The sequence below is a fragment of the Amphibalanus amphitrite genome, unplaced genomic scaffold (assembly GCF_019059575.1).
Source record: "Amphibalanus amphitrite isolate SeventyFive unplaced genomic scaffold, NRLGWU_Aamphi_draft 001784F_arrow, whole genome shotgun sequence".
Lineage (NCBI taxonomy): Eukaryota > Metazoa > Arthropoda > Thecostraca > Balanomorpha > Balanidae > Amphibalanus > Amphibalanus amphitrite.
Genome location: NW_024883277.1, coordinates 72,010 through 92,962, shown reverse-complemented (window position 1 = coordinate 92,962; position 20,953 = coordinate 72,010). Strand labels below are relative to the sequence as shown.

Sequence of the window (20,953 nt, the reverse complement as noted above, 5' to 3'; positions counted from 1 at the left end):
AGGATGGGCGCACACGGCCTCTGACGAGCCCACTTCGAATCCTACAGGGCCTTGAAGTCTCCCATAACCCTTCGCCAGCCGATGATTACCATACGCCGGCACAAGTGGCCCAAAATCAGCCGCAGTGCAGTCTTTGCCATGAAGGCATGTCTTTTCGACCGATATTACATCGGCAATACCGTGTAATGTATTGAAAATCAATGTAAGCGCTTCAAGATTTCATGTTTTTTGCTCATTTTTGCTCGAACATTGCTTTGCTCGAACAGGTTGACCTCAATAACTCCTGACCTAAGATGTCTTAAGACTTTTTATGAAATTTTGTGTGGAGGTGTCAAATTGATGCCCGAGAAGGTACTGAAAATTTGGCGGCGCTGCCCGCCGCCGATTTCTTGCTATGCAGGAAAACTACAGGGGGGGGGGGGAGAAATGCCCCCCCCAGCGGGGCGAGGGTTAACCTTCATTGTTCTCACCCGATGTATCTGCACCTCTGCTCTTACCACGCCCGTGCTCCTCTGACGCACAAATTTAGCCACCGAGCGGCGAAGAGAGAGAGAGAGAGGGAGGGAGGGAGGAGGGAGAGAGGAAGAGGCTGCGTCTGTATCAATCTGCACATCCGCCGCGTTGGGGAGAGGGGCGGAGAGGCGCGGCACAATCTGTGCTCGGCGCGTGGTGCGTCCGGCAGCGCGCGTGGTGCCCTCTTGATTTCATTACCTAAAGTCTCAGATTTTTAGAGGATAAGTAACTGTGAACAGACAGTGCCTGTGGAGAGACACGAGAGGAATTTCGGAATAGATTCGGTTCGGCAGAGGGAAGAAACTGTGACGTGTCACGCGAGTGAAGTGGGGAGCGAGAGGAAGAGGGGAGGGAGAGGGAGGAAAGAGAGAAGAGAGAGGAGAGAGGGAGGGAGGGAGGAGAAGAGCGGGAGAAGAGAGGGAGGAGAAGAGGAATTTCCAGTTTTCACCGACGTAACATTGGAAACTGGGAAGAAGTTTCCGGTCACAGTGAGTGATTTCTTTCATTCGTCCTCCTCCTTCCAGTCACCAAGTCGTCTGCCACTCCACCTCAAGATTACTGACCGCCGTGGCCTCAAAGTATGTAAAATACCAAATGCGTGCAACTGATCACATAACTAGGCATTGTTAGGCTTATCGTGACGGCGAATATGCAGTTTACGTTTCTGGATTTGAGGTTTGTGTGTAATAGTCAACGGGCTTTGATTTTTATCCTGTTGCGTCCAGTTTACACAACGTATGTATCATGTGATACAAGAACTATCGATATTCCAAGATCACCCATTATCATTTACCTCCCTCCACCTTGTCAATTTATCGGTCATTAGGGATAATGGTCAACTGGTATTGATCAAGTAATATCATTGGCCAGCTTTTCCAACAGAAAGCCGCCAGCTGCAGATAGCTATATTTAGCTCTTGCAGTCTCCCCAAATTAAACCAGCTAAGCGAGAAAAAAATCGATAGGTAATGTGAAAACATCAGTTTGGTACAATGATGTCAGTTTTCACATTAGGGGATTTTTTTCACCGCGAAATTCGGGGATGCCATTAGGCAAAAGAATAACCGCATCCGGCGTTTTTTCTGTTGTTAATACCATGGCCTCCTCACAATCGACATTTTTTCAAAGCTCTTTCTTCACTAACATGATCTTAGGCTTGATTTCAGACCAACGTATAGCCTCTAAATGACAAGAACCATGCAAATATACGCTTAACCCTCACAAAGCGAGGTCCTTTTTCATAACGCGGACGGTGAGGGGGGTTGGTACGAACTACGAACCCCCTGGCGATTGGCTCCTATAGCATTTAGAAACACAACATTTACAGGGTAGGTGGGCCCATAAGGGATCCCGCCCGTGTGTGTGCAAATCTGGTGATTCTAGGTCAATATCTAGGGGTTTTTGACTTTTGGGGGTAAAAATATGAGAATTTACATAGCTGAAACTCAAAAGCTCTTCGTCAATAACTTTTCATCGTGTAAAAATAGAGCAAAAATAAAAAGCACCAGTGAACTCAGCACGTCAATGCGCATACATATCAAACAGTGCACTTTGTTTCCAGTTTAGGTGAACTTTAATTTTTACTAAAAATTAAGCGAACTTAAATTTATTAATTAAGTTCATAAGATCAAAAGTTCATCAAAATGCGGCATATCGCATATCATTCAACTCGGCTGATCACAAGGAACACAATTTTTGAAGCTCTAGCCTCATTGTGTGCCAAGTTGTTAGCAAAAAAGTAGTTTGACCTCATTTGACCGTAGTTGACCTGACCCTAGCATTTTCGCAGCAAGCAAACATCAAATTCATCACGCATTGATGTAAACTGAGGTATTGCAAGACAAAATACGCTGATGTGGAGGATATTTTTACAATTTCAACCATTCGGCCAAATTTTCTCAAAATTTGTTGTGACCTCTAGATGACCTCGGGTCACCCGAATTTGAAAAAAAAAACTGGAAAGTGCAGCTTAAACCACTCGGTGAGCTTAGCATATCCTGTCACTCCGAATCAAATCGATGAACAACACTATATTTCATTGACAAAATAGTGTAGTTTCAGTGCCGTTTTTACCATGGGTCGGTTTTTGTGACCTTGGGACCTGACCTGAGGTCACTGGAACTGAAACCCCCAAGAAAACGTGTCAAATGATTGCCCCAAGTTGTGTCTGAAATTTGGTGGTGCTACGTGCCACGGTTCCTTCACTATGAACAAAAAACTGTGTGATTCCGTTGTCGCTCAACTAGTTAGTCCAATCTTATCCTGACCTTGTACCGATTTTCGTGACCTGGTGACCTGACCAGAAAAGGGTGAGTTTCAGGGAAGGTGCCAAAAGGTTGCCCCAGAGGGTATGCCACATTTGGTGGCACTACGCGCCGCCGTTTTTACGCTATTTTGCGAAAAGCCTTAGTTGCCTCACCCCCCCCCCCCCCCCATTGTCGGGCGAGGGTAAATATTGTGGTCAGATGATAAAAAAGCAAAATGCTTGTAACCATTTCGCTTACATTCATAGTGTTTCCCTTGTGAAGACGCTTCAGCTTCGAATGAACTAGATGCCTGCCTAAAGTCGACCATGAAACTTGACCTCAGGTCAACGTCAAGGTCTATGACCCGACTATTAACCCGCGCCCCGCTGGGGGGCAGAATCTGCCCCCCTCCCGTTTTTCGCCAATAACTTCTAAACGCGTTACGCCAGCGACGTCAAACTTTCGGTACCTTATCATACATCAATTTGACACGTTCCCTAAAAATTTGAGCGAAATCCGTCGGAAATTTTTTGAGAAATTGACGTTTTAGTGACGTCATATTCGCCATTTTCGCCTAAAAAACGGCAAAATTTCAAACGCCGCTAACATCTTCATTTATAAAGAAATCAAGACGTATCAAAAAAGGTTATACGTGATTCTACTTTGTCTATCAAATGGCTATCTCGGTTTTTTGAAAATTTTGGTTTTGGGCCCAAATTTTTTTTTCTTCAAAAAACTGACTTTTGGGAAAATAATTATAAATTCCAAAATTTTGAGTGCATCGAAAAAACCGGAATATATGTCAGAGAAGTGGTCTATGTGCACCTACATACCAATTTTTAGAAGAATCGGTTCAAAAATGTGGGAGTTATTCAAAACTTTATGACGTCACGACACACAAAATTTTTGAAAAAATATTTTTTTTGAAGTTCTAGACCTGGTACGGAAACAAAATAGCACAATTCGATTCGCCGTGAAAAACTGCATCAGATAGACACCTTTTTAGGCCTTAACAACCAACTTCAAAATTTGACCTCACTTGACCTGACCTTGACCTGACCTCGACCTGAAATTCATCCAGAGGTGGTCCATATCACTTATTGAGTGTGCCTATTGAATTCTATGGGTCATTTTACCCATAGAACATGTGTCGCACATGCCCTTTTCTATATTTTGTTTTTGGTGACCTGACCTGACCTGACCTGACCTGACCTGACCTTGACCTTGACCTTTGAATGACATTGTATGCAACGAATATTGTCTTGGTAGTCTAAGAACACGTTTTGGGCAATCAGTCTCAGTCCATTCTTCGGCAACTACGGTGCAAGGCCGATACTGTCGAAACTTGCATTTTGTACCCTTGACCTGACCTTGACCTGACTTCTGATCTACTTAAGCAAAAAAAATTGGGCTCTTAAGATCCGCCTTGGGTAAAAGTATACATTAGGTCCGAGTGCCTGTTAAAAGATAAAGTTTTCACATTCTTACATTATTTGACATCCTGAATCAAAAAATGATACTTACATGTACTGGAAACGTGGAAAAAACACCAAATCACCAACCCATTTCACTACAATACCACCCGGCGGCATTAACACGCGACGAATGAAAAACGTGGGCGTTGTAGCGCTGCCATATGTGGATTGCTGCCATTTCAGGGGAAATTTTAGGAACAGGGGTTTTGGGTGGGGAAAAAGAAAACGATACGAATGGTGTGATGAAAGTGACGTCATAATTACAAAAAAAGGAACCTAACCTAACCTAACCTAACCTAACCTAACCTAACCTAACCTAACCTAACCTAACCTAACCTAACCTAACCTAACCTAACCTAACCTAACCTAACCTAACCTACTGATGTTTGCCTACCGGGGATAAGGAAAAAGTTACTTGCAGGAATAGATTGCAGGCAAGAGTAAATCAAATATTTTTAGGTTAAGTGGTCATGCATCAGGCTTCAGGCCTTCGGCCTGAAGCCAGATACATAACCACTTAACCTAAAAATATTTGATTTACTCTTGCCTGTAATCTCTCCTAAGGCATTGCCTTCGGCACTGCGCTGCTTCGCCGCGAGAAGCATTATGACGTCATTATTCACAGTTGAATAGCAACTGTTAGATATCATCCTTGATTTACTTGACCTTGGCCAGCTTTGCGCAAGTAATTGCCGCCCGGCACATTGCGCTAGTGTGGAGTTGGTGTGGAGTGCGGTAGCGATTTGCGGTAACTTAAGTATTTCATAGGTGCTTTGATACTTGGTTCCAGAAGGAATAACTATTAGATATGAAATGAGGAGGTCAAAATACATCGTATAGTATGCTTTTCATAATCGGTTCGCCACTCGGACCTTATATATACTAATACCCCGCCTTGTTAAGAGCTTTCGATTGCCGTTTTCCCCGTCTTTCTACGACCATCGGTTTGGAAGTTAGACAAGGGGGCAGAATCTGCCCCCCCCCCCCCCCCCCAGCAGGGCGCGTATTGCTGAATAGCCCAGCGGGGCGCGGGTTAATGCACGGTTCTTACCAAAATGCATGCAGTAAATGTTGTACAAAAGCATAGTTAAGGCTACAGCTATGAAGTTATCGGTACATTACCATTATGAAGAATGTCCGAGCCGGTCTCTTTGCTGGACGCAGATCCGATTTGTTCTGCAATCGCCCCGGCGCCATGATGGATGGGAGCAATCTTGATCTCACGAGGATAGGCGCCTTTGCACGATCATATTATCTGCGTTTCTGATTCCATGGCCGCCCAGCACACTTCAAATTCACCACTGGAATGCAATATGCATGCAACACACCACTGACACACAATAGCGCAAAACACACACGCTTTCATTTCCATCACCACTGAAATCGCAAACAAGTCCCCATATGACACATGCCACTTATGGCAGGTCGCGGACTCACGCATTATGGGTAATGGATGTCACCCGATCGCTGATTGGTTGATCTGAGTACGCACCTGTAAGGAGGTGCCAGACGGCGCCTGGGGCAGTGGGGGAGCGGGCGGGGGGGGGGGGGCGGCCGGCGAGGGGTGGGGGGGGGATTGTCTGGGCCGAGCGCTGGAGCTGACCGCTGGGAGCATAGAAACAGGTCACCTGTTTGAGGTGTTTGAGCCTTGAGGTGTGCACAATGGACTTACTGAGCAATTCGACGTGGAAAATGTGCCATGAATACGTAGTAACCTAACCTTCTAGTTACCTAACCTTTCTAGTTACCTAACCTTCTGACGTGAGGTGGTGGAGTGCTATTGAAAGGGACACGGATTCAACTAAGCGAGTATAGGCCCGTCGCTCTATCGAGTGCTTACGCATGCAAAAAATTTTAAGTATCCGATTCACCAGTGTGTGTGATTTTAATTATTATCCAGTCAATCGACAACTGGCATCAGACTAGCATCATAGCCAGACAAATAATCACTTTTAAGCTAACTGGCGGTCTCACAAGCATTATCTGGCTGTTTCAGGGCTCCGCACAAAATGTGGATAACCCCCGCCGCGCTGTGTCTCTGTCTGGGGTTGGTGACTTCCGCTCCGACCAGCACCGACCGACCCGAGGACGCCCTTCTCGCCGAGTTCACCTCCCTAACGGAGGACTTCGGCGACCTGGAGAGCATGCTGGACCTCAACAGCACCTCCGCAGAGGACGACATCTTCGCAGATCTGCTGAACAGCGTGCTGGATGACTATGATGTAACCTCGCTCGAAGAAGATATGCCGTTTGTGAATTTAACTGCCATTTCTTTGGAATTTAACATTTTAACCTCCGAGGGCTCAACATCATCAGAAGCTACCGCTTCACCGAATGGCCTATCCTCAGGCAGCGAGTCAGCTACCTCAACATCTTCAGATTCTTCATCTCCCTCACTGACATCCACAAGCGAGCATCCTCCATCCTCTCAAGCAGCCAGCGCTCCTCCAGCCACCACAGTTCCACCTCCAGTCACCACAGTTCCGCTCCAAACCACCACAGTTCCACCTCCAGTCACCGCAGTTCCACCTCCAGCCACCACTGAGGAGTATGAGTACGACTACTACGAGGTCTACAGCGACTTCCAGCCGCCCACAGCGCTCCCGTTCAGCATGTTCGGCGACATGCAGCCGCGTCCGCCGTCCCAGGGAGACGTGCTACCATCTTCCTGCGCCTGGGCGGTGGTCCAGTGCTGCTCCAACCCCGACAAACTGGTGAGTCCAGTGCTGCTCCAGCCCCGACAAACTGGTGAGTCCAGTGCACCTCCAACTCCGACAAACTGGTGAGTCCAGTGCTGCTCCAACCCCGACAAACTGTTGAGTCCAGTGCACCTCCAACTCCGACAAACTGGTGAGTCCAGGGCTGCTCCAACCCCGACAAACTGGTGAGTCCAGGGCTGCTCCAACCCCGGCAAACTGGTGAGTCCAGTGCTGCTCCAACCCCGACAAACTGATGAGTCCAGTGCTGCTCCGGCCCCGACAAACTGGTGAGTCCAGTGCTGCTCCAACCCCGACAAACTGGTGAGTCCAGTGCTGCTCCAACCCCGACAAACTGGTGAGTCCAGTGCTGCTCCAACCCCGACAAACTGGTGAGTCCAGTGCTGCTCCAACCCCGACAAACTGGTGAGTTTGGTGCTGCTCCAACCCGACAAACTGGTGAGTTTGGTGCTGCTCCAACCCCGACAAACTGGTGAGTCCAGTGCTGCTCCAGCCCCGACAAACTGGTGAGTCCAGTGCTGCTCCAGCCCCGACAAACTGGTGAGTCCAGTGCTGCTCCAACCTCGACAAACTGGTGAGTCCAGTGCTGCTCCAACCCCGACAAACTGGTGAGTCCAGTGCTTCTCCACCCCGACAAACTGGTGAGTTTGGTGCTGCTCCAACCCCGACAAGCTGGTGAGTCCAGTGCTGCTCCAACCCCGACAAACTGGTGAGTCCACTGCTGCTCCGGCCCCGACAAACTGGGGAGTCCAGTGCTGCTCCAGTCCCGACAAACTGGTGAGTCCAGTGCTGCTCCAACCCCGGCAAACTGGTGAGTCCAGTGCTGCTCCAACCCCGACAAGCTGGTGAGTCCAGTGCTGCTCCAACCCCGACAAATTGGTGAGTCCAGTGCTGCTCTTACCCCGACAAACTGGTGAGTCCAGTGCTGCTCCAACCCCGACAAACTGGTGAGTCCAGTGCTGCTCCAACCCCGACAAACTGGTGAGTCCAGTGCTGCTCCAACCCCGACAAACTGGTGAGTTTGGTGCTGCTCCAACCCGACAAACTGGTGAGTCCAGTGCTGCTCCAACCCCGACAAACTGGTGAGTCCAGTGCTGCTCCAACCCCGACAAACTGGTGAGCTCAGAGACCGGAGGACTCAGGAGAGAAATTGACTCGAGGTAAAATGTTTATCGTCTGCTTATGACAGTAATGGACATATGTAGCTTGTATCATATATATAAAAAACTGAATACGATGGTTGCCTATATTTTCTTCTAAATTCATTTCATGCAATAAGAGTCAAAAACGTTTACCGTCTCGTTTCGAATGTCTCTTTGATCGCGTAAATGGCCTGCTCAACTTTTCTTACTATTATGCCAGGAACGGAATCTATAAAATATATCCAGGTGATGAACATTGTACACACACCCGATTGCTGATCTCCTTACTATAGGGCTCAATTTAAAAAAAAGATGTAGCCCTTCTGTGCTGCATCGTCCCAACTCTGGTTCCAACCTTGTGTTTTGTTTCCAGGGCTCTCGTGTCAGCTGTTTTAGTCACGTGGGCTGCTACGGCTCGTGGATTCAAGATTTCTGCACTCCAGAAATAAAGAGGGTGGTGTTCAAGTCCGTGTTTAAATCTATGAAATTCTCGCCTTGATTATGTGCACCATTGTTCTACATATGTGAGATGTGTATGTATATGGGCCTTGGAGGAGTGTAAGAGCAAAGTGGAGGGGCTGGTAACTGTACATGCATGCGAAATGGTGTCAAGTGAACTTTCTTGTGAGGTAAAATAAATCCCGAGCCTCATTCAACAAAATCGTGCAGTAGTGCTGAAAAAGGCAGTGCTCTGATCGTGGGCACCATTTAGTTGTCAACGTTGATGTTGCCATAAATGCCATAGCTAGTGAGTTGTGTGTGGCAGGACTTTCAGAAATGACTGAGTAAAAAGCCTGCGAGTTACAATGCCAACAATAGAAACAGATAGACAGGATGGATAGTGAATTATCAGACATGATTGTATATGCTCGAGCGAATGACATCAATTATACAAATGGTATGGTATTTTAGGAAGGTATAATTGTTGTCATTCGCTCGAATATATACAGAAACAGATATGCTGAAGTTATTGGTATAGGTATTTTACTATTTGTCGCCAAATGCCCAGATTTGTTCAAGGAATGCCAACAACGGTACAATATTGCTCAAGGGTTTCAGTGTCTTCAATAAACAATAAACGGTCGTGTGACAACAAAATGTGTTTTATCCAAATCCGAGGCCTCTTGCACCAAACTACCTAGCTAGGTAAAATCGAAAAACCGGTTTCAGAATAAGCTAATCTAACGGTGGTAAATTTGTTTGCAATAGCCCAATACATAATCCTACATGTGCTTGCTAAATTTTGCACGCAAATTGTTACATTTGAGACTTGGACTGGGTATACAATGCAAAATATTCCAAGCATTTGTGCAAGAGGATTTTGGTGCAAGAGGCCTCCGCTCGTTTTCAAATTGAATGACAACCGGTACTGGTAGAAATACAGAAACTGGCCTTTCAATTCCTTCGCTACGTCGCTGAGCCCACTTCCCCACTCTCACGTTGCTGAATCCGCCTCTGGTTGTCACGTGACCTGTCTGGCTCAGTTTATAGCCGGTGAATTGGTGTGACCTCTGAGGGCAGACAAGGTCAGAACATCGCTCGCCCTCCCCGTCTAAGCCGACGGGACGCCTGTAGGGTGGTTCAGCCAATTGGCGGCAATTTGTGGCTGGGTTTGCCGTCTCGTCTCCTGTGACAACTGAAAGTGGTCCATGCAGTTGGCCATGTAGGTAGATAAGACCGAATATTTACTCACAAATGCACCATTGTTGAATGTATTATGTTGATCGAGAACAGTAAACAATGAACAACATGTTTAATATATATATAAGGCTTAAACATGATTCACGAAAAAACACGCACACCTATAAACAAGCGTCGAAGTGATTCTGGACGATGCTGTTTGCGTCTCACACATATTTAAAATATTGAACAACTTTTGTTACGACAATACTGGCCGTTTGATAGTCACGTACAAAATACATAGTTAGAAGGAAAATATGCTAAAAAATCCCAATCCTATGCAATATTATAACACATTAGCTGCATGACAGCACGAACACATACCTAAATGTGTGCTAATTCTACAGCGAAAGTCACATTAAATATCAATCATTGCTTCTACGAGCATGCACGCAACAACAATGATAAATGAAAGGAAAGTTTCACTGACACAGCATTTATGTCAATGCATCTTTGGTGATTAAAAAACTATCTACCTTTCTTTAAGGCACGCGTCTGCCGATCTCAACTTTTTTTCAACCAGCCAGCAACTATCCAAATCTTCCAAATTTGACAAAAGTTCCATCATCCGATGAAAAAAGGGACACATTGCCATCCCAAACATTGCAATCTCTCGTATATAGTCTTGACGTTTCAATGCATGACACAGAGAACCACTCCGGAGCGCATGTGGAGCGCCTGATGCTGGAATGACCATTAGCTCCTGAAGAAGGAAACCAGAGCAACCATTTTTAGAGCCCGATGTACAAATGCAGGTTCTAGAGCCTCCCTGTCTCTGATTTGTTTATGTTGAGGTCAGACCATGACCTCCTAGAATCTCAAGCCAATCTGTACCTTCCAGAGCCTAAGCCACCAGCTATCAAAGCCTGCCACTCTGTTAGCTGAAGAAGATGACGCTGATTCAGCAGCTCCTATATTAGATCCTGCCGCTTGACCAGCAGTGACAGCCTGCCGGTCTTTACGCTGATGATGCCGAAGTTTGACCAGCAGCCTCTAGAGCCTGTCTGTAAGCTGACTATGCCGAAGTTCCTCTAGAGCCTGACGGTCTGTGAGTCGATGATGCCGAAGTTACTCCAGCAACCTCTAGAGCCTGACGGTCTGTGAGTCGATGATGCCGAAGTTACTCCAGCAACCTCTAGAGCCTGACGGTCTGTGAGTCGATGATGCCGAAGTTTGGCCAGCAGCCTCTAGGGCCTGCCGGTGTGTGCGCTGATGATGCCGAAGTTTGGCCAGCAGCCTCTACAGCCTGTCTGTAAGCTGACGATGCCGAGGTTACTCAGTCTAGAGCCTGCCGGTCTGTGAGTCGATGATGCCGAAGTTTGACCAGCGGCCTCTACAGCCTGTATGTATGTAAGCTGATAGCGCCGAAGTTACTCTAGAGCCTGCCGGTCTGTGAGTCGATGATGCTGAAGTTTGACCAGCAGCCTCTAGGGTCTGCCGGTCTGTGAGTCGATGATGCCGAAGTTTGAGCAGCAACCTCTAGAGCCTGCCGGTCTGTGAGTCGATGATGCTCCTGAGGACACTCTTCTGGATGGTCGGTGTGCAGATGTCGGAGAACCAGGCACCCGGGCAGCCCAGACGACTGAAACAGCTCGCGCGAGATCCCTGCCGAAAAGGAAAAGAACATGTCTGAGAATTTCGGAGCAGTGGTAGATATTTAATTCAATAATAATTGCCTAATTCAATGTGGAAACAAGATACAACTGTTTGCGATGAATGTTAATAATTTTGATGCGAAAACAAAAACCATACCGTAAAGTGGGGCTATTTGAGACAGTGGGGCTATTTGAGACAGTATTGAAAATCGCTATAAAATGAAGATCGTTTGATTTTTGTGTGATATTTTTTGCTCAGGGAGGTGTGGAATCGAGCAGTAAATCGCCTGAGCAAAAAATTAAGCATAAATTTTAAGTGGCTTTTATTTTATAGCCATTTTAAAAACTGTCTCAAATAGCCCCACTGTCTCAAATAGCCCCACCTTACGGTACATATAGTTACGATTGAAAAATGTGAGAAGGTATCATTGTTAATGGCTATAATAAGGCTAAAACTTCATAGAAATGCATAAAAGGAAAAGAAACTGTTGAGAACGCAACACCGGAGCCGGTCGCTCACCATTTGATCTGGCACGCCGCAGCACTGCACCACTGCCCAGGAGCAGGGCGACTGGACCGGCGAATCCCTCTTCACTGGCTGAGGGCGCAGGTTGTCGAACATGCTGCTCGGTAGGTGGAACTCGCTGCCGCCCGTCTCGTAGCTGCCGTAGTCGTAATCGTAGTTGTAGTCGTCGTTGTATGAAGTGGGAGCGCCGGAGACTACGCTCGCAGCCGCGATCAAGAGAAGGGCGAACTGGAGGGCTTGCATGCTGGACAGACTGTGGGTAACAAGGCGGACGGGTCGCTTCAGAAGACTGACTGGAATCAAGCACATTGTGTGCTTTTATGTTTGGTGGTTATTCATTGTCCCTCTGGCCCATCAGGTGAGTTCATTGTGGGAAAAACAGAGAGGAAAATATAAGTGAACTGTGGTGATGTTATTTACCTCGATAATAGCTAGTTGGATATTCCATATATGATATCATGATATCATATCACTCTTGCCATGGAAATTCGTCTTCAACTATAGTAATCTGCTGGATATTCCATTTGATAACATATCACATATGTTATGGAACTTTGAACTATATCCAGAATAACCCTATGGCCATTCCTCATGATTTCATGAAACCACATTACTCTGACAATGAAACAACATTGTCCCAAATTTCCACCCCTCACCACTCACCTGTTTACGCTGTCGCTCTTCTTTCAACACTCTCACACTCTTTCTCTAACTCGGTCCTCCGTTCGCACCAACTCCGCTGTCGGTCTAACTCTGTCCGCCACCAGCGACCACAGGCTCTATAAACCCCGCTCCGGTGATATCATTATACGCCAGTGACGTCATAATATACCAGTGACGTCACACATTGTGTCAAGAACTTCCGACCGGTGACGAGAGGGTACATGAGATCACACCGGGTGTGGGGGGAGGGGGTTACACGGGGCAGGGGGCACGACTGCAGGAATATACAAGTGGGCGGAACCGCGCCGATCTCGGGTTACGCACGTCTCACGCGGCTGGGATGCATTACCCATGAGGGGAGTGTGGGATATCGTTTAATGCGTATCGAAAAGTTCCAGTGACGACAGCGTGTGACCAGAATAGGGCGGAATGACTTGGCATAAATTGGCGACTTCTGGAAGACCAAGTAGCCAAATTTAACCCTCGCCCGTAAACGGCGATCTGCCACCTTCGCCCATGCAGGGGGGGGGGGGGGGTTGGTGCGACCCCCCCCCCCTTGGCGTTTGAAAACGGAGCGTCGTGGAGCTTAGCGGAAAAGACCAACGGATTGCTCTCGCCGAGATCTCGCGATTGGTGGTATATTTTTTGGTCCTAGGTCAACATTTGACCTACTTTTGACCGGTCAAAGGTCAAATTTTCGGAAAAATAGACTTTTTTCAACTTTCCGCGGCGATTGCGGCAAAACGGTGGGAGATATCGACTTGAAACCTTCACTATCGTGTTCCTTGATCAATTCTCTATCGTTTGGTATGTATTTCGTTTCCCTAGCTCTAAAAATGGCGCGTTGGGAGCGCCGGAAGTCGGCAAGGTCACAGTCGGCGGCAGAAATTCGAAAAATCAAAATTTAAATTTTTGAAATCTGATATTATTTTTGGATGTAGAAGGTCCATGTGCTCCCTATAGAAGCTAATATTGCTGCATATTCCCATTGAGGTGACAAGAATTAGCAAAATAGTGGTTCGGGCGCTTTTCAAAAATAGTACCGGACGCTGTTCCTCTTGTGACGTCATAGCTCCGTGACCTGACCTGACCCGGTCAAGTTTCTTATACCATATGATAGCCAATACTTGCCCCAACATGCATGGGAAGTTTCATCACGATCCATCAACCGATGTCCGTACCACCGGCAGGAAACCTCGGGCGTTGGCACTCAGTTTGTGAAAATCCGGCCGGAGGCTGTTCCCTTTGTGACGTCATAACTCCGTGACCTGACATGACCCGGTCAAATTTTTTTTATCAAAAGATGCGCAAGGTTTGCCCCATAGGGTACCCAAAATTTGGCGGCGCTGCGCGCCGCCGTTTTTGCACTATTTCCGAAAAACCTCAGGGGGGGGTTGCACCAACCCCCCCCCCCTACATGGGCGAGGGTTAACCATGATCTGTTTCAAGTTCGATGAAACATCCAACCGCGATTATTCTAGGAACCAACCAATCCTCATCCTTGCCTTGATGACGATTGTACCAATGGTATGTACAATGGAACAATGAGCTGATGGCTGCGACACACTGCATACAACCGATAGGCCGCATGGTAAATACACTCGTCAGAATAAAAACGCGAATACAATCGTCAGGTTATTAGGTAAAACGAGAGTACACTGGCCAGGCCTATAGCCTTTGGCCAGGCCGTTTTCCTTTAGTAGAAGGTATAATTTTTTTACTTATTGAACGTTTCGGTCAAAATGACGAGTTAAATATTAAGTTTAACAGAGGTTTATTGTCCGTATATGACTAACATCCAAAATATTACAAGTTAACATTTAAATGTCAATACAATAATAACACGAAGCAAAGACTAACGTCCCAGCAAGAGGCATGTAAAAAAGATAATTTTATTTCAGTTAAGTAACAATACTAAGGAACATTTTAGAGGCCCAGGACAGGGGCCCGGGAACGATTTTCAAGTTGGGGGGCGAGCCTAAAATACCTGACATGATGCATATGAAACAGTGGCGTAGCTAGGGGTCTAAGGGGACACGTACCCCCCCCCCCCCTTCCCATCGGGTTCAAAGGGACCCTCGGGTCAGAAGGGCCCTGCGGCGCCATTTGACCGCTGAAGGTTAACGATGGCCATATTTCGACTCAGAAGGGCCCCATGGGGCTCGTTAGAGCACCTCATGGGCCCTAAATAGCCACACTAAGATCTCCATAAGGGCCTCACACTGACTTCTGAGGACCTCTTGCGGTTTTAAGGGCCCCTCGGTGGTCTCCAAAGGCCCGTTACTGGCCTCTGAGAGTTCTTACCGACCTCTGAGGGGCCAGTTCTAGGGTCATTTCCCACCTGAAATGGTCCCACACTTATTTTTCTGAGGGCCCCATAACGGTAACTTTGGGGGCCCTCATCGGCGCCTATGAGGGCCCATACCAGTGTCTCTGAGGATTTCACACGCCCAACTCTGAGTGCCTACACCAGTGCCTATTAAAGTCCTAACACCTGCGCATCTAAAGGCCACCCACTGCATTGATGACTTTTGAGGGCCCCACACCGGTGACTCTGAGGGCCCCACCGGCGTCTGACAGTAGTTACCATGCCGGTCTCTAAGTAAGGACCCCGAAAAACTTCTTGTGCCGGCCTAAGGGCCCCTTGCCGGTCACTGAGAACCCCCTGCCGGCTTGTAGAGGGTTCGCGTCAGCAGCTCTAAATGACCCACTCCCGTCTGTCGCGGCTCCACACCAGCGTCTATGAGGGTCCACAGCAACGCCTGTAAGGACCCTCACCGGCGCCTCTGAGAGAATCACACTAGCGCCTCTGAGCGCCCTTACCGGTGGCTCTGAGGGCTCTACGCCGGTGATTCTGAGGGTGCTACCGATAACCGAAGGCACCACACAAGTCCTTAGTGTCGCTGAGCTAAGAGCTTTAACCCGGCAGTTGCTGGGGTATTTCGCCACCCACCGTTTGCTGGGGGGGGGGGGGGGCGTTAAACGCCCCCAGCCGATAACTCGAGAACCAATAGGCGCAGCGAAACACACGAGGCGGCAAACGAAAGAACGCGACGAGACGATTCAGATGAGTACTTTAAAGTTGAATTTTGAGGTCAGAGGTCAGGTCAAGGTCAGGTCAAACACCTGAAATCACTTTCAGAAGCATGGACTTCAGGACTTCGCAATGGGCTCCTCTCGTCATAAACTCTGTCAAAATGGTGCACAATCCATCATATAAGGCCTACAAGAGTGTCAGCTCCATGTAGGGGTCAGTCAAGCATAGGTCAGGGTCAAGGTCAGGTCAACCGGGTAGGCACATATCCCCGAAAATCAAAACTGATATTCGCAGCCTGTGACACATGTTTTATGGGTAATTTGGGGCGTAGAACACGATGGTGACATTCATTTTATCATATATGTACGTGTTTGGCTCAAAAAGTTCAATTTAAGAAATGCATGTATCATGGTGGTGAAGTAGTCACGAGAAATTGCCAGGATTCAGTTCAAGATTTTGGAAAATGCGGAACGATAATCAATAATCGAAGATAGCCATTTAATTGTTCATGGTATCGGCAGTCTAATGGCGTTTACGGCATGTCTGTATGTCTATTCTGTGATTTTATATGATTTTGTGAACATATGCCGTTTTTGGTCGAAAACTCAGAAATCATGACGTCACTAAAACATCGATATCTCAAAAATTTTCCAATCGATTTTTTTACAACTTTGTCAAAATAAACTTCAATCGATTCCCTACAGGTACCCAAAATTTGGCGCGCCTGCGGCGCGCCGTTTTTATGCTATGACCCGGCGAAAAAAGTGGGGGCGTTTAACGCCCCCCCCCCCCCAGCAACTCGCGGGTTAATCCCATACCGGTCTTCCGAGGACGCCACGTCAGTGCACTCATTCACCACGTTTCCATGACACATCTAACTCGATTTAGCGAAACTTCACGTGCGTTTTTTCTCGGAAACTATTTACCTTATGCAAAAAATGGGCGTATATATGGTTTTAGCTAGCACCTAATCCTATATTTGCATTTTTAAATTATGCCTAAATGCTATGATGGAGCAAAGCCATCTTTCAAAATCGGCTTAGCTTGTGCCATGAACAGTAAAACGTAGCCATCAGACATGTGCATGGATCCGAGTGATGGATCTATCTCACTGGATCTCGAAGCAAAGTACATGTTGGGATCTATGATCCCACCGGATCCGGCGTGAAAAATACATCTTGGATCTATGATCTCATATGATCTAACGATAAATGAAGAACATGGATCTATGATCTGAGTGGATCCCACCATGCACCACATTTGAAGCCATGTTTTGAAGGGTTTCTACTATGCCAATAAATGATACAAAACTATGGATTATGACGTGCGATCACATAAAATCACTAAAACAGAACATTCGTGAGTTGAAACAAGTGCTTTTTTGGGATATATGTGTTGACAAAAAATAAGTGAGGATCTGTGATCTCACTGGATCTCACGCAAAAAAAATGAGACTCGGATCTGTGATCCCTACGGATCTCTCGATAAATTACAGAGCTGGATCTATGATACCGTCGGATCCGAGATCAGGATCCGTGGGATCAGATCCCAGATCCATTTTCTCGGATCCATGCACATGTCTGGTAGCCATTGCCCCACACCCCTCCCTCACACCCGGAGCGGGTAAACTGTGCTATGCCTATAGCAACGATTTTACGGATTTTACCACCGTTGTACATTATATACATGTTTCTCAAAGTTGACTCAAAATGGTCCAGTAGAAAATCTGGTCTGCCAAACTTATGTCCAAGGTCAGGCCCAAACCAAAGCGGGATGACAATAACAGATGTTGTCAAATCGATACTGTAAGCAGAAACCACTCAGATGGCAAGGAAAATGTCGTGTGTTGATGTTTATATGTATAAAGGAAACGAGAAGGAAAGAAGTCCGGAAAAGGAAGGAAAGAGCCTTTCTCGCTGCCTCAATGTTGAGGGGGCGCCGCCCCCTGGGCTCTCAAGTTGGGGGGGGGGCAAGCGCCCCCGCTGCCCCCCCCCCCTGTTCCCGGGTCTATGGCCTAGGAGCGCTAGGTCCAATGTATGGATATTCACCCTCTCCGTCCATATAAGGCCACCCGAGTTTGCGGATGATCACCAACAATTTTCTCCTCATATGACGTCATCCTGGGCTCCGCCCACCGACCGGTCGGGGAGGCCGCGGGAGTGGCTCTTTGTAAACATACCGATTTCAGCTGACTGGGATGATTCAGCTACCGAATCACCGGAAATGTGCCGTGTAATACTACGGCCGGGTGTGGGAATAATTACACCTTCCGGCGTAGGATCGGTGTGAGTTTACGACGGGGTGAGAGCGTTGAGCAACCGCGTTGGGACCTAATTATTGTGCAAACCAGTGTGCATGACGTTGAAGTATGCCGGGTTCGTGCGCTGCATACATGCCTTATAAAAATGTGTAGCATAATGTGTGTGCTAAAGTTATTTATAGGTACGATAACGCAACTTTTGATACCAATTTAAAAAAGAAACGAGTTAAAGAAAATTCCAATGTTTATGAATGTTTGTCGGATGTTAGTGAAAAGTTATACCTACCAACAGAGTGCATGTCTCGGAGCAGAGAAACAGACCCCTCTTCCGTTTATTTGTCTAATGTTGTCACCGGTGCAGCCTCCAAGCCAGAGTTCAACCACCCGGTATCTGCTTTAATTGAGGATGACTCAGGATCATTTGCTATTGTTTGTTTCCGCAGGATTGATCATCAGCTTATTATTTTCCTTGGTGATCTATGACACAGACACGAGGTCTCGGAAGTGCATTCATAAATCATAAAGGCGGTCTCATCTTATATAACTAACCTTTAGCCAAATGTTAAGCCGGCAACAAATGTAAAACTCAGATGAACAATGACGAGCATAAAGATATCTTCTTAGACGTACAAAGAGTGTGCAATTGCATGCATGCACGCTTCCCTGCAGTTAATACACATTTTTGTACTCAGATCCATCGTAAAGAAATCGACGTTGTTTTATTCTTTTTATAACAAAAAAAAAAATAAAAAATAGAAATATGAACAATCGACGCCCTCGCCAGTCTCTCTACCAGATCGGACGGACCAGAAGCTGGTCACATTTGTTCGTAGCGCCGCTGGACCGCCGACCGGAAGTACCGTTTCCGGTGTCGCACGCCGCCGCTTCCGGTGGCTGTGCGTTATGCTCTCCCGAGAAAGTAATGCAGTAGTTGTAGCTGCTTGTAGGAGTATAGTGTACCGAATGGCCGGCTGCGTGATCCTAAAACTAAAACGGGCCAGGCGGTTCTCAGCTAAGGCCCCGATAGTTTGCGAGCCAGATAATCCACACTTGATTTTTGTTCTTCATCTTTGTAAAGCATGCATATGAAGAACATTTCATTGTTTGCTAACTGGAACTGGAAGTAAGTTATGGGGCAAACCTCCGCATGGTGAGAGCACGCGTTCCCAGTTATAGCAGTCCGGGTTCGAAGCGCGACGGGCGCTTGACAGTTATGGGCATGACAGATATGGTTGCGGTCGGTGGTAGGCCATAGCCAGGCGAAGTCAGTGAGGGGACCGGCCGTGCGCGGCTATGTGCGCACTGCGCACGTTAAACTTTGGACTCCAAATTCTGCCATAGGTCAGGAATTACGCGATCGGAGGGTTGAGGACAGGGTCAACGCAACAAGCTTCGCTTAGCGCAGCTCTGTCCTTGTGAATCCTGCCATTGAAAAGGTTCGGAGCACATCTATAAAAAGTCTTCCCCTAAAAAAGAAACACCCGCACACCCTTTCAACATTTTGGCTACACGAATGAAATAGGCTAAAATATGTAACTGTTGCCGGCAATATCCAATACGCAGTGCAATTATAACAACAAAGCGTGATTTACATTGACGTTGGGAAGCCCTCGATCGGTTCCAGGAAACAAGCTCATTTAACCAGGCTGACTATTACCTATCCGAGCATTAAGCGGATTAGCCGGTGGAAAAATAGAATATGGGAGTCCTGTAAACAATGCTCACTTACCTTTCGCCGTCTCCCGAAGCTGAGCTAACTTCTCTGCTAGTGTGAGTCGTTAGTTTCCGAGAACAATATCGGCTCACGGTATCCGCAGACTCAGGAACACGGCACCAGCACACCAGGCACCAGCACACCAACAACGACACAAACACACCCACATACACACACTTGACAGCCTGAGCCTCCGGCACTCAGCGGCCACACGCACTGCCGTCCCGTCACGGGACGACGGTGAAAACTTGGGCGATTTGATCAAGGCTCCCGGGCCCTGTTTCACCGGTGATAGCAGCACGCTGCTATCAAATTGCGCGAGCTGACGTAATGTGATGACGTCATACTGCTGACGTAAGGGGCAATTCTGGCGCACGATTGCCGCAATATTGTTTTACGTCATCAGCTAAATGTTCGAAGTTAATGTCAAAATTTTTCCTAAACCCAACTTCTTTTAAATACATCATATTGAAAAAATATATATCAAAAATATATATACTATCATGACTGCGTAAACTCTTACTTTTAGGCTCATACGTCACTTAATGCCGCCGCCAAGGTCGCGGCAATCGTGCGCCGGAACTACCCATTACGACAACAGTATGGCGTCACGACATGACGTCAGCTCGCGAAACGTCATAGCAGCTTGCTGCTATCACCGGTGAAACAGGGCCCTGAAATTCACTCGCATAAACCACGTGACATCCAGCATGTAGAAGGCGTTGAGTCGGGTAGAAGTTCTTTATAGTCACGTGACTCAATATGCCCCCCGGCGCCCTGTTTTCACTGCCGTCCCGTCACGCACTACGCAGTGTCCGGCGCCACCCACGTGACTGACCTGACCTGACCTGCGGCCGGTCACGGACGTGCCGCAGAGGCGCGCCCAGGCACCGCACCCCCGGGGGGAGGGGGAAGGATGACAAACGATTGTCACGGGTGAGTAAGGGTTAGAACAAAACATGGTGTGTTCAGTGGTAGATATAGTGAATAAGGTGTCCGTCTCAGAACTTGGTGGTGTTGGGTTTGATGCTGGATACAGGCTAGTCACTCAGCTCCCAAAGTTAGTTCGGTATAACGATTGAGACACGTTAAACACATCATCAAAAGGCATGCATAAGATGAGTAAAACTCACAATGGATTTAGGTGAAACTGGTACGCGTGTCAATGTTCTGGTGTGATCTTGGTTCAAACATCGTCCGTGCTTACAGATGGCTTCCCGTCGCGCTTGGGATTGTGATTTTTTAGCTTGTTCTTCTTTATCGCCAAATATTATAATTTATTGTTTCATGATGTCGAACCATTCCGCATGAAGTGAAAAAAGAAGCGTTGATTACCGCATCTCTTGCCAATCGAGTACCATTTTTGACTTTCTCGAGACCTTGCAT

General features: G+C 47.2%; 2 protein-coding genes across 3 annotated transcripts; one reads left to right on the top strand and one right to left on the bottom strand.

Moving 5' to 3' along the window:
- Window positions 1–546: 546 nt before the first annotated feature.
- LOC122375155 (zonadhesin-like) lies at window positions 547–9,190 on the top strand. 2 transcript variants are annotated; one of them, XM_043354383.1, is made up of 3 exons: window positions 547–1,001; window positions 6,230–6,947; window positions 8,466–9,190. In XM_043354383.1, exons 2-3 carry the CDS (start codon window positions 6,243–6,245, stop codon window positions 8,589–8,591), a joined length of 831 nt encoding a protein of 276 aa, XP_043210318.1. In that variant the 5' UTR covers window positions 547–1,001; window positions 6,230–6,242; the 3' UTR covers window positions 8,592–9,190. The 2 variants fall into 2 exon arrangements, with proteins under 2 accessions (XP_043210318.1, XP_043210316.1); XM_043354381.1 differs by having other exon boundaries at window positions 646–1,091.
- Window positions 9,191–9,840: 650 nt separating this feature from the next.
- Window positions 9,841–12,676, bottom strand: LOC122375154. Its single transcript, XM_043354380.1, has 3 exons — window positions 12,557–12,676; window positions 11,888–12,146; window positions 9,841–11,377 (listed from the first exon to the last, which is right to left on the bottom strand). The coding sequence occupies exons 2-3, from the start codon at window positions 12,134–12,136 to the stop codon at window positions 11,252–11,254; spliced, it is 375 nt and encodes a 124-aa protein (XP_043210315.1). The 5' UTR covers window positions 12,137–12,146; window positions 12,557–12,676; the 3' UTR covers window positions 9,841–11,251.
- Window positions 12,677–20,953: the final 8,277 nt, after the last annotated feature.

Coding starts and splice junctions, on each gene's coding strand:
- LOC122375155 (XM_043354383.1), top strand. CDS start 6,243: ATGTGGATAACCCCCGCCGCGCTGTGTCTCTGTCTGGGGTTGGTGACT. Junction 6,948..8,465: donor GCTCCAACCCCGACAAACTG/GTGAGTCCAGTG, acceptor TTTTGTTTCCAG/GGCTCTCGTGTCAGCTGTTT.
- LOC122375154 (XM_043354380.1), bottom strand. CDS start 12,136: ATGCAAGCCCTCCAGTTCGCCCTTCTCTTGATCGCGGCTGCGAGCGTA. Junction 11,378..11,887: donor GCGGCGTGCCAGATCAAATG/GTGAGCGACCGG, acceptor CCTTTTCGGCAG/GGATCTCGCGCGAGCTGTTT.